The following is a 13,697-nucleotide window of genomic DNA, read 5'->3' as shown; positions in this document are numbered from 1 at the left end:
TTTTCTACATAGATAATCATGTCCTGTGGAAACTGTGACAGTTTTGTTACTTCCCTCTCAATTTTTTTACTTTTTTTCCTCTTTCTTTTCTTACTATGTTGGCCAGGACCTCCAGTGCAGTGTTGAATAGAACCAGTGATAATGGACATCCTTGTCTTATTCATGTTTATAAATGGAATACTTCTAATATTTCACCGTTAAGGATGACATTGTAGGTTTTTGGTAGCTACCTTTTATCAGGTTAATGAAATTCTCATCCATTCCATATTTGCTAAAAGTCTTGTTCATTTTATTTTTAGTCATGAATGGGTGTTGAATTTTATCAAAGACTTTCTCTGTAACTGCTGAGGTGATAATATAATTTTTTCCCTGTAATCTGATAATGTGGTAATTACATAAATATATTTTCTAATGTTAAACCAAACTTGAGTTTAGATAAGTTTTTGTGATGTGTTTTGTTTTTTAAACACTGTGGAATTTGGGCAACTGCTGGCTTCATTGCTCTCTCAGCTCTTTGGATCTTTGCTAGCTTTTGGTCTCTGAGAGTTTCTCTTTCTTTTTTGCTGGCTCACTGATGTATCGATATTTAACAAGATATATTTTTTAATGTATTTGTCCAGGCTTTTGGGAATATTTTATAGCAGAAAGGTTTTTGGGGTATCAGGTTCACCAAATTACCAGAACAAGAATTCCACTTTCTCATATTTTTAGTGTAAAAGCTTCCATTAATGTAAGATACGATCACTTAGCATCATTTCTGTCTTCTCTTCTTCTTGTCTGTGTGCACAACCATGCCTCTCCCTGCTGAAATCAAGGAAATGGAGTTGTGTGGTAGAAAGAGCATCACATCAGGAGTCACAAGGCACAAGTTGTAGCACCATCAGCATCACATAGTGAAATTTTGACCAAAACACTTACTGTTTCCTTCAATCATCTGCTAAGTGGAAACAGGATTGAAGTGAATCACATGAATTTATAAACATGAACACACTGTTGTAGAGAGTTTGGGGAGGAGGGAGGGTTGATTAAGTAGCACAGAGCATTGTTTTTTTTTTAGGGTGGAGAAATTTCGTATGATACTGTAATGGTGGATACATAACACTCTGCATTTCTTTTTTTTTTTTTTCTTTTCCTGTTGTGCCATGCATGGCATGCAAGATCTTAGTTCCCCAACCAGGGATCGAACCCGTGCCCCCTGCATTGGAAGCGTGGAGTCTTAACCATTGGAGTGCCAGGAAAGTCCCAGACTATGCATTTATTAAAACCCATATAGCTTTACAGCACAAAGAGTAAAACTTAATGTATGCAAAATTTAAAAAAGAAGGGGAAGAGGGGGTTCCAGGATATAATGCAGACGGTGACAAAAGAATCTAACTGTATTATAAATGTATGCGGTGACCTCACTGAAAGGGGCAAGAGAAAAGGTGCTGACCTAAGTAACTTTGGAAATGAGACTGTAAGACTGAAAGCAGTAGGAACTATACGTAAGCGCTGTCCTCTAGTTGATAAAAGTTTCCCGCAGAGGTATGGGTTAATAATTCTGAAACTACTACACATGAGTACTGGAATTAAACAATTAATAGCTGCATGGTGGATGATGGCAACCAGGTTTCTTACTGTTGGAGTGGGAGGTTATAGACAACCAAGTGGGGAAGCTAGAATGATCCATGTGGTAATGGATTAGAGTTGGAGACAGTATAAACTCTAGTTAGCTTACTATAGATACAGATGGATACATATGAAACATTTATAGATAAAGATATGTGTATATACATGGTTTAGTATACACACATATGTTTCCTTGCTTTGTCAGTTGAGAGGGCCTAGAAGCAAGGACAGCGTAGTAGCAAAGAGCACACCCAGCGCCCAGACCATTCTCCAATAAAAGGAACAAACACTCTATTTATTTATTTAATAAATTATCTTATTTATTTTTGGCTGCGTTGGGTCTTCATTGCTGCACACGGGCTTTCTCTAGTTGCAGCGAGTGGGGGCTACTCTTCGTTGTGGTGCACGGGCTTCTCATTGCGGTGGCTTCTCTTTGTTGCAGAGCATGGGCTCTAGGTGTGCGGGCTTCCGTAGTTGTAGCACGCAGGCTCAGTGGTTGTGGCTCGCGGGCTCTAGAGCGCAGGCTCAGTAGTTGTGGCGCACAGGTTTAGTTGCCCCGCGGCATGTGGGATCTTCCCAGACCAGGGATTGAACCCATGTCCACTGCATTGGCAGGCAGATTCTTAACCACTGCGCCACCAGGGAAGTCCCAACACTCTTTAGAGGAAATGGCTGATTCTAGGACTGGGTCAAGGAATATACAAGAGTCTGCAACATCTTGTAGTGCCAGAAAGTAAAGAAGTGCTCAAAAACACAATGATGGGAATGTGTCAAAAGGATATAGGAGCCAACAGAAAGAGCTCTTAATGGGCAAAGCAGGAATAGTTTGAACAACAAAATAAAGTAGTATTGGGTTATAACCCAAAGTTTAAAATAAATATCTATGAGTCTGTACTGATATAAGCAAGTGATTGAACAAATAAATGGGGGAGAAGAAACAAATCTCCCTTGCAAAAACATTCCAAATAATTTATGTAGACACTTCACCCTCAGAAAGGTGGAGCATAACTCCCCCCTCCTTAAGTGTTGGCTGTGTATAGTGACTTCCTGCCAAAGCATATGGTATGGAAAAGAGGGGGGTTGGTAACTTTACAGTAGAAACCTGTCAGTCACTACCTCAGCCAATTTATCAAGGTTAACATCAACAGTGGTGAGTCATGTTCATATCATGTACCCTTGATATGATGTGATAAGAATGGCACTTTACCTCTGTGGTTTTCCTCCCTAAAGCCCATAACCCCAGTCTAATCATGAGAAAAACATCTGATGAATATTAACTGAGAGGCATTCTAAAGATAACTGATCAGTACTCCTCAAAACTGTCAGGGTCTTCAAAAACAAAGAAAGTTTGAGAAACTGTTAGAGCCAAAGAGAAGCCTGAGGAGACTTGATGGCGAAATGTAATGTGGTGTCCTAGATGGAATCCTGGAAGAGAGAAAGGACATTAGGGAAAAATGAAGGAAATCTGAATAAAGTATGGACTTAAGTTTATAATAATGTGTTAATATTGGCTTATGAATTGTAACAAATACACTATACTAATGTAAGATTTTAATAATGAGGAAACTATGTCAGATATACGGGAATTCTTTGTACTGTCTGCAACTTTTCTGTAAATCTAAAACTGTTCTAAAATTAAAAGTTTACTTTAAAAATGCTACAGGAATATGGTAGATACCACTGAATAGAGGCAGCATAGCTTTAGTGGTTAAGAAGATGAACTCAGGTACCAGCCTGCCTGGGTTCAGATCTCAGCCTCACTACTTATTAGTGTGTGAACCTGGTTACCCTAAGTAACTAGAATTACTTAACCTCTATGTGCCTCAATTTACTTATCTGTTAAATGGGTTCTTGGGAGGACTAAATGACTTAATACATGTAAAGCACTTAGAGTAATGCCTGGCACATAGCCAGCACTATATAATTGTTTGAGTCTATTATTACTACTTTGCTTTGCTCTTTAGCTTTGGGGATCTCTGTGATTATAGCTGAATTTCAGTGACTCTCCTTCAGCATACTGAGTTTTAGCTTGGCACTCTGACAAAACAGTATTCATAATGTTTTGCTTATAAGGGAAAAATCATCAAGATGGTAAACATTCAAGAGAAAGTAGGACCAGAACTTGAGGATTCCCAACCCCAGTTTCCTGCTATATATATATATAGTATTGACTGAGTGAATGCAGAAGCCATGAAACCTGACAGGATACTTTTTATGGGCCTAGACATGCCAACATAGAGATTCTGAAGTTAACTTTGGTTTTCAGTAGATTCCTTATTAAAATATCCACTTCCCTTGTTAAACTGATGTTCTTTTAGGACAAAGCACTGCCTGCAGTGCAAACCCCTCAGATTTAGAGTTCAACACCTAAAACTTTGGTGATATTTTAAACAAAATGGAATGAATGTATTATAGAAACATATGTTTTAGGCCTTTTACTTCTGTGCCTAGAATACATACCAACTCTTCAGAAAACCCCTTATAGATCAGCAGCTCAGGTAGAATAGAGCTCTGAGAAGAACGTAGAATTTGGAGTCAGGAGACCTGCTTGGAGTGTGGGTTCTTGTAGCTGTGTGATCAAGGCCACTCATTAACCCCTTTGAGCCTCAGCTCCCATCTGTAAAATGGTGATAACAGAAATGCTTGTCCTGCCTTCCTCCCTTGCTTATAGAATTGTTGTAAGGATTAGGTGTGAAAATGAATGTGAGAGCTCTTTGTAAGTTGTAAAACCTATACAAGTATTATTTGTTATGATAATCTCAGGTTTTCAACCAGAGTAAAATTCTAATGGAGCTTTATAGTCATATTAAGTGTTGCAGTCATCTGCACACCTTTACTTACTTATTATGTAATAAACTGAAGTCATTCGAATTTAAGATGCTTTAGATGGTATATTTTCTCATAGGACTTTAGTTTTTATGATGTTTTTCTTTGGTGTAACAAAGGAAGGCATTGTTTTAATCTGGAATTGTCTCTTTGAGGTGGCAGTTTCAGGAAATGTTTTCCAAACTGTTCATTGAAATTGGCTGTATAGAGAACACAAAAGTGTATTCCTGTCATTTAGAAGTTATCTCCTACAGACACAGACCCTCTTGTCCTGGTGTGGAGCTGACCAGCAGAGGGTGCACAAGCTTTCCCAGCAGCTAGGCTGGGCAGACCTGACTGGTGCCATCTGTGTGTGCTGCCTGATGATTAACAAGTACTATAAATGAAAAGGTTCTAGCACATCGGAAACACAGTTACCAAATGGAAAGAGACAGCAGCCATAATGTCACACAGCAGTGTAGGAAGTACCTCCCTAGCTGGTGAATAGGAAGTTTCTGGATAACTGGAATTTGATATTCTAACGTGGGTTTATTTGTCTGTTTTCCACCTTCTCCTGCTACTCTTTGCTTTTTCCAATTTCTTTCTCTTTCCGGGTTTTTTACCCCACCCTCTCAGCATCTGCAATTGTCTGCCTCACCTGGTCTAACAAATTGGGGTCTTTTAAAAGTAGCCTGTCCCTGGACTTCTTTGACCTTAAGGTATTTGGGTCCTGAATCCAGCCAACTACAGCATTCTGTCTGGGTCCCACTAACCAAACTCTTACAAACTCCATGGCATCTTTTCCTCCATGGAAATGAGTGACCATCAGAAAATTTTGTAACCTTTTAGTGTTACTGTCACTACTGCCCGTATCATCTTTTTTTCCCCCTTCCTTCCCAAGCATGGATAGTATATAGAATGTATATAGTTACTGGTTTTTAAAATATTTTTATATTTTCTGATTATAAAAGTAATTTGAGTTTTCTCGAAAAGAACATTTTGAGACACATTAAGAAGAAAATATAAGGATCTCCTTGAGCCTTTCAGTCAAAGGGAACTACCATAAACTCTTCCAGACTTTCTCTATGCATACACGTAGGTGTTGGTATGTATATTCATTTTTTAAAATGAGATCATACCATGGATACTCTTTTGTACCTTTTTTACTCTACCTAATAAATCATGGACTTCCTTCCATATCAACAACTTCAGGTTTTTAGCAACATTTTAAGTAACTACATAATTTTCCTTTATATAGGTGTACAATAATTTAGTCAGTCCTCTAAAGATGAATATTTGGATTGTTTGCAGTTTTTCAGTATAATGCTGTGACAAATCCTTAATATATTCTTCTGATTATATTCTTAGGATATATTTCTAGAAATGGAATTTTCCATCAGATTTCTTCTTTAAAAATGTTCATGTGTATTGCCAAAGTTCCCTCAGGAAAGGTATCTTGGTACAATCTCCCTGGCAATGTGTGAGGATGCTTGTTCTTGCACACCACTGATCACATTTCACCTTTGCCAAAATGATGGTGAGTAACCCATTGCACCAATTTTTTTAAATTGGTGGACTTTCCACTCTCCATGTCACCCCAGAAAATTAATCTATGGCAGCAGTTCTCAAGTTTTCTGGTCTCAGGACCACTTGACACTCTGAAAAATTATAGAGGCCCCCCAAGAGCTTTTGTTTATGTGGATCATAGTTATCATTGTTTGCTGTATTAGAAATTAAACCTAAGAAAAAACTTAAATATTTATTTAAGTCCTTTTAAAACAATAATAAACCTATTGCATATTAGTATGAATACCCTTTTTATTAAAAGTATTTTCCAAAAGAAAAAAATTAGAAGAGTAGCATGGTTTTACATTTTTGCACATCTCCTTAATGTATGGCCTAAAAGAAGATGGCTAGATTCTTTTTTTTTTTTTTTTTTTTTTTTTTTTGGTATTTTTAATTACTGAAACAAGACAGACCTAAAACCGCAGCTTCTGAAAGAACCATTTGTTCTTGCCGGTCTTGTATCTCTCCTCAAACTTGACCTTGGCCTCTCGTCGGGCCTTGCGTTTGAGAGCAGGGTCTCTGAAGACATCCTTGTTGACAACAGTTTTGTCCAAGGGGATATCCACAGAGTACCTTGTGGGCATGAGGTGATTATAATTATAAACTTTCACGAAAGACTTGATCTTTGACCTCTTGGCAATTTTCTTCTTGCCCATGGCAGCTGTCACTTTGCGGGGATAGCGATCAATTCCAGCCACCAGAGCATGGCTGTAGGGTCGGTCTGAGGTGCCATCGTCAATGTTCTTCACGATGACCGCTTTGCGTCCGGAGTAGCGACCGGCCAGGACCAGCACCACCTTCCCGGGTTTCATGAACTTGCCCATTTCGGCAGCAACCTCTCGGGACTACAGCAGAGAGCTAGATTCTTATATTTGCTTTTGCACTGTCTATTATGGTATGTTGTTCTGGTTGATATATATGAAGAAAATCTGATCTCACACAGATATATAAGTAGTTAGAAAGGGGCGGAGTACTTTAAAAGTCTATTCAGATGAGTGTGAAGAATCTCCTTTAATACTACACTAAATCCCAGTAAGTGGTAGCTTCTTTTTTTAATTAATTAATTTATTTATTTTTGGTTGCGTTGGGTCCTCATTGCTGCGTGTGAGCTTCCTCTAGTTGCAGCGAGCTGGGGCTTCTCATTGTGGTGGCTTCTCCTGTCGTGGCTCGCGGGCTCTAGGCGCACGGGCTTCAGTAGTTGTGGCACACGGGCTTAGTTACTCTGCATTATGTGGGATCTTCCCGGACCAGGGCTCAAACCCGTGTCCGCCTGCATGGGCAGGCGGATTCTTAACCACTGCACCACCAGGGAAGTCCATGTGGTAGTTTCTTAAAGGTTAATTGCAATATAATATTTGAAATCATACCTGTGAACTTTTTCTACTCTGTTACATTAAAATCCATTGGTCTGTCTTGCACTTTGAGTGGATCTTTTACCCATGCATGATTTTGTGATATCATATGTTGGCCATCTGGAAAATATTGGTTCACTGAGCTGTGCAGGTCTTCCAAATGTTGACACATTTCATTTTACAATATCAAAAATACTTTATTCTCATCAGAACAGTGTTTAAGTGTCAGCAAGCTGTTAAGCTCACAGTGGTGGACACAGGGTTTCCAAAATTCTAATTTTTGCTTGAAAGCTTGAATTTTATCAATGGCAACAAATGCTGTCAGTTGTTTTCTTGACAGGCTTACTTTGTTTTTGAGAAAATGCCAAAGTAAAAATGGGGTTCTATGAAAACAATCTTCATTGCTTCATCAAGGATATGCTTAAGTGAAACTGGTTTTTTTCTTTTTTTTCTTCAAATGCATGGTTGGTAAAGAAGGCATGACCTCTAGTATAGTTTGGTGCCACTGCCTTGTTTCAGACCAAGGTCCCAGCAATTTTATCCACCATTGCCTGTAAACCATCAGTGCAAATGTCACCACAGTAAAAAAGGCAAATAACATGTTGATGGTATTATGAAAATAATTCTGACCTTTTGCAGACCCACTTAAAGTGTCTTGGGGGCCCCTAGGGATCTGTAGACCACACTTTGAGAACCTCAAAAGGTCTAAGGTAATCATAGGAACTCATTCTCTTACCAGGGACTGGTTTAGGAATTGTTTGTGACCCAATTCTGGCCAGTGACATCTGAGAGCAAGTCTGTTGAGGAACTTGTGAAAAAGTTTCCTCATCACTAAAAAGAGACATAAGAAAGAGATGGTCCTTTTCCTGCTCTGGATATTGTCATGCCAGTGTGATGCCTGGAACTGCTGCAGCTGTTTTGTAATTAACAAAGCGAACCAGCCTTAGAATGAAGGTGATGCTATTTAGAGCAAGATGGAGAAATGGCATGAACCTGGGTCCTTGATGACATTATAGAACTGAAACCATACCTGGAACTTGCCCAACCTCTGGAATTAGTTCTGAGAGATAACATGCTCTATTTATTTGAGCTAGTTTGAATAGTGTCTTCTGTTACTTGCAGTCAGAAGCATCCCCAAAAGTTATTTATTAGTGTGATGAACATTTTTAAGTGTTTAGTGGCCATTTGCATTTCTTTCGTGAATGCTTATTGATGGTATTAGCACATTTTCTACTGAGGTCATTTCTAATTATTTTCTAAACATTCCTTATATATTAATCATACCAACACATTGTAATATTTTGCATTTATTTCCATGAGTGTCTTTTATAGTATATCATCCTGTACATTCCTATAGCAATCAATTAGTCTTTTTTCTTTTATATTTTATGGCTTTGGTATCATGTTTAAAAGAGTCTTTTCTACCCCACTTTTTAGTAAGTATTTGCCTATATTTTTTCTAAGCCTATAGAAAGTATTTTTACATTAAAAACTTTAATTCATCTGGAATTTATTTGGTGTTAGATAGAGTAGGGATATAACTTTATTTTTTCTAAATAGGTAACCCCAGTACCATACTGTCTTGATTACTGTAGCTTTGTAGTATAGTCTGAAGTCAGGGAGCCTGATTCCTCCAGCTCCATTTTTCGTTCTCAAGATTGCTTTGGCTATTCGGGGTCTTTTGTGTTTCCATACAAATTGTGAAATTTTTTGTTCTAGTTCTGTGAAAAATGCCAGTGGTAGTTTGATAGGGATTGCATTGAATCTGTGGATTGCTTTGGGTAGTATAGTCATTTTCACAATGTTGATTCTTCCAATCCAAGAACATGGTATAGCTCTCCATCTATTTGTATCATCTTTAATTTCTTTCATCAGTGTCTTATAATTTTCTGCATACAGGTCTTTTGTCTCCTTAGGTAGGTTTATTCCTAGATATTTTATTCTTTTTGTTGCAATGGTAAATGGGAGTGTTTTCTTAATTTCACTTTCAGAGTTTTCATCATTAGTGTATAGGAATGCAAGAGATTTCTGTGCATTAATTTTGTATCCTGCTACTTTACCAAATTCATAAAGAAGATGTGGCACATATATATAACGGAATATTACTCAGCCATAAAAAGAAACGAAATAGAGTTATTTGTAATGAGGTGGATGGAGATAGAGTCTGTCATACAGAGTGAAGTAAGTCAGAAAGAGAAAAACAAATACACTATGCTAACACATATATATGGAATCTAAGAAAAAAAAAAAAACAAGTCATGAAGAACCTAGTGGTAAGATGGGAATAAAGACACAGAGCTACTGGAGAATGGACTTGAGGATATGGGGAGGGGGAAGGGTAAGCTGTGACAAAGTGAGAGAGTGGCATGGACATATATACACTACCAAACGTAAAATAGATAGCTAGTGGGAAGCAACCGCATAGCACAGGCACATCAGCTCGGTGCTTTGTGACCACCTAGAGGGGTGGGATAGGGAGGGTGGGAGGGAGGGAGATGCAAGAGGGAAGAGATACGGGAACATATGTATATGTATAACTGATTCACTTTGTTATAAAGCAGAAACTAACACACCATTGTAAATCAATTATACTCCAATAAAGATGTTTAAAAAAATTTTTTTTAATTAAAAAATAAATAAATAAATAGGTAACCCCTTTTCTTAATACGCTTCTTTGAATAGGCCGGTCTTAACCTACTGATTTGAAATACTAGCTTTATTACAAATGGAATTCTTATATATAATTTGACTAGTTTCTGGACTTTCTATTCTGTTCTAGCGCTTTGACTGTATATCCTGGCACTATAGACATGGCCAGGATATATTTGCTTTCTAGAGTATTGTAATGTATGGAAGGGCAAGGACTATCCCAACCCTCCTTAACCCTACCCCACCACAATCAACAGCACTCATTTCCCCTGCAGTATTTTCTTGGCACTTCCTGCATGTTTATTCTTCCAGGTGAACTTTAAAATTATTTGTTCAAGTTCCCCAAAAACATTTTTGGAACTTTGAATGGAATTACTTTAATTTTGGCGAGAATTTACATTTTCTTTACAATATTGAATCTTCAGCTCCAGAAACCCATGTACTGTCTTCCTATTTATTAAATTATTTTCCATGCTCCTCTGTAGTGTTGTATAGCTTTCTTAATATCAGTCCTGTACATTTCTGGCTAAATTTATTCCTACGTATTTCATATAATTTTTTTGTTGTAATTGTAAGAGGGCTCTTTCCCCCTGTATATTTTCTATTTTTATCAATATTAAAAAAAAAAAACTTTAAAAAATCTAGCTCATATTTCCAGATAGTTTTGGCTTCTCAAAACAGAATAAGCACAAAGGATACTATCATTTGTGGCAGTACAGTGTGTACTATGTGGACTTGATTTATGAGGTATGACTGTTTGAGACTGTTTAAGGAAACAGAACATACCAGAAGCTATATCTTAATGAATATGATCCTTCCAAGCTGGTTATGTTGGGAATCTGTACATTTATGGCAACAAGAACAACTTACTCTAGAAACAACAAAAGGTATATATCCTAAAGCAAAAAAATTGCCACCACTGAGGATATGAAAAAGAATCAATTAGCTTGCTATGAGGACATTATCTGAAAATAATGTTTTCAAAGATGTTTTACTGTTATTGGAATAAATAGTAATCTCTTACGGTGATTTATTTGAAAGGACAACACTTATTTTGATGTAAAGTTGTAATTTTTAGTTAAACAACATAACTTTATAGGCACACCTTATGTTATCAGGTGGCAAAGAGATGGCCGACAGGTTTTTTGTGTTTGCTATTGTTGTTTTAAAAGAATCATTTAATCAGATTGTTTTTTGTATTAAATAAGATTCCAGTTGCCCCAGGCATTATGGATTGGCGGTGTTTCAGCTGTTTGGGAAAATGGAATTTGCCAGTTTTCTAAGATCATCTAAAATAAACAAACAAATTTCTTTTCATCCACATTATGGATTTTGAAAGCATGTGTAGTCTAGCCTGGTATCTTAATCACCAATTAAAATGCTCCTGTGGAAAATGTGGTTCTGAGCTCTTAATAGCTGACTTACAAATGGTCTTAGAAATAAGACCTTTTATAGATTGAAGATTACTATGGTTTCTCTACATATTGTGGTCCTTGGAAGTTAAGACTATAATTAACATTCTCAATTATTCTCAAGCAACTTGCTGTGGCATTATTATTCACGGGCTATTTGTTTTAATCATTCTTAAATGTATTGATATTTTAGTTTATGTAATTTCTGAATAAGTTTATTATATGTTAAGTAAAGAGTGCTTGTGCTTTTTTTCTTTGGGTGAGGAGTCTGACTCTAGGTCAGAATCATATGTGTGATCTTTCAGGCCTGGCAGTTAGCAATTAAGACTTTTCCTGCAAGGCCTCATCGGGAGAAGCTGTCATCCACACACCAGAATTGGTGTACAGCCAGTGCACTGCAGTTTTCTGTAGGGATTCCAGTCAAGCCTTCCCCCGCCCACCCCCCGCCCTGCCTCTCCCCACTCTGTGTGGCCATGCTTTTATGTATATCTGCATTCTGATAAAGTGAATGCATATGTGGGGACCCACAAAATGGTTGTCACGCCAGTGGCCTAGACAAGGTCACATTTCTAAACCTTAGTCAGCCTGCCCTTATGGGAAACACCTGTCAAGGAAACCTAACATACTACAATCACAATCCTCCAACCTAATTTTAGCTAGCTCACCTTATCCTAGAAAACAGGACCTGCTAGCCTTATAAGGAAATCCCTGACCTCCTAGGCAATCATGCTGTGTTTCCACATTGCCTCTTCTAATGTACTATAAAACTTGCTCTTGCCCAGAATCCCCTGGGAAGAGTGTTCCACTGCTAGTTTTTTCATTTGACAATTCCTAGACCAGATGCCTGCATTCAGAGCACTCCTTATTGGGGGCCTCTGCGGAGACCCTTTCTCCACTTTGGCTCAGTACCATTCCTCTCTTAGCTCTTCCCTTCCTCCTAAACCCCCCACGCTGCGCCGGTCCGTGCGCCCACAAAAAGGCATTAGCCTCTTTTTCAGGGGTCTGGGGCAGTGAGACAGTTTCCCCCATCTTTGTTGCATCCACTGATCCTTGCCTGGTGTCATTCCACAGGGGAAAATGGAACACTGGGGAGCTGGTGCCTCTTTTTGCCTCTTGTTTACACTGTTACAGTAAGTAAAAGGCTTGATTGTTACTTTCAGTTTGCCTTTTTGTCCTAATGGGCCACCTCAATACCTGATTGCTCAATAGAGGGAAGTGGGAATGGGGTTCCTAATTATTTGTGATTTTTTTTTTCCTTTTCAAGCTTTAAGGGGTGTCTTTTAGAAATGTTTCTGGAATTCACTGAATAATAGTTTGACTTTACATTTGTGAAACACTATGTCGTTTATAATGTTCTTTGTAAAACCTTTGTGACTTTGGAATTTTCTCCATTTAAGAAATGAGCCTTAGGCAAAGAAGTGACTTTCCCAAAAATCATGATGAATGGATTGGCTGTACCATGACTTAAACTTGAGGCTTATTCTGTTCTCAGTTCAGCACTTTCTACTATACCACCCCACTTCATTGGTAAATTAGTCTTTCACTTTCTTGGGAAGTTGGGACTACTTTAGGGCTGAATAATAAGCATAGCAGATCAGGTAGGAAGCTTGATCCTGTGGTATTCATGAAGCCCTATGGAAATTGTAAGGAGAGCCAGACTAACGGTAACAACAGTAATATCAACTAAAGTTTATTGAGCACTTATCATGCACCTAGCACTATGCTACATTATGCTAGATAGATCACCTTCTATAACCCTCCCATATTTTGCAATAATCTTATTAGTCACATTTTATTGAGGAAATTGAGGTTAACAAAGTAAAGTATCATGTTAGAGGTTATATGGTAGTAAGTGGCAGATCCTGGACTCAACTTAATCCAAACCCTTTGCCTCTTCACCTGAAATTGTTTTCCAAGGAGAATTGAGGTGATTCTGCCCTACTTGGAGTATTTCTGCTGTTAAGGAAGAGTGGGAGAAGAATTCTCTGGAACAGAATCTTCTAATACTGTATTTCTCAATGTTGAAAAATACATAAACCTTCATTTAAAGGAAAAAAATTCTCAGACCCCTGAGTTGATATTTTACTATATTATTAACACAAATCTGGTTATAAGCTCCTTGTACATAGAGCTATTATTCAACTATAAAATCAAAATAAGCACAAATACAACCACAAAGCCAATAAAATTCAAATTAACAACATTAGAACGTGACTGCTGATGTTTTACCAAAATTAAATTGCAGCTCTCATTATAAACAAGGTACTGACCACCACCACACAGGTTCTTTGGACTTCATCCCATC

General features: G+C 37.8%; 2 protein-coding genes across 4 annotated transcripts in view; one reads left to right on the top strand and one right to left on the bottom strand.

The window, feature by feature from the left end:
• The window catches only part of METTL8 (methyltransferase 8, tRNA N3-cytidine), a 77,703-nt gene that overhangs the window by 6,269 nt on the left and 57,737 nt on the right, over positions 1-13,697 (top strand). Inside the window, exon 2 of one of the 3 annotated variants that reach the window (XM_061201818.1) lies at positions 12,464-12,522. The exons of the other annotated variants lie outside the window; for them this stretch is intronic. The gene's annotated coding sequence lies outside the window, so the exon portion shown is untranslated. The remainder of the gene's footprint in view (positions 1-12,463; positions 12,523-13,697) is intronic. 3 annotated transcript variants of the gene reach the window in all.
• On the bottom strand, positions 6,353-6,830 carry LOC133098735 (large ribosomal subunit protein eL27). Its single transcript, XM_061201805.1, has one exon. It carries the CDS (start codon positions 6,801-6,803, stop codon positions 6,393-6,395), a length of 411 nt encoding a protein of 136 aa, XP_061057788.1. The 5' UTR covers positions 6,804-6,830; the 3' UTR covers positions 6,353-6,392.

The sequence above is a fragment of the Eubalaena glacialis genome, chromosome 1, assembly GCF_028564815.1.
Source record: "Eubalaena glacialis isolate mEubGla1 chromosome 1, mEubGla1.1.hap2.+ XY, whole genome shotgun sequence".
In the NCBI taxonomy this organism is placed as follows: domain Eukaryota; kingdom Metazoa; phylum Chordata; class Mammalia; order Artiodactyla; family Balaenidae; genus Eubalaena; species Eubalaena glacialis.
This window is presented reverse-complemented; position numbering and strand designations above follow the sequence as displayed.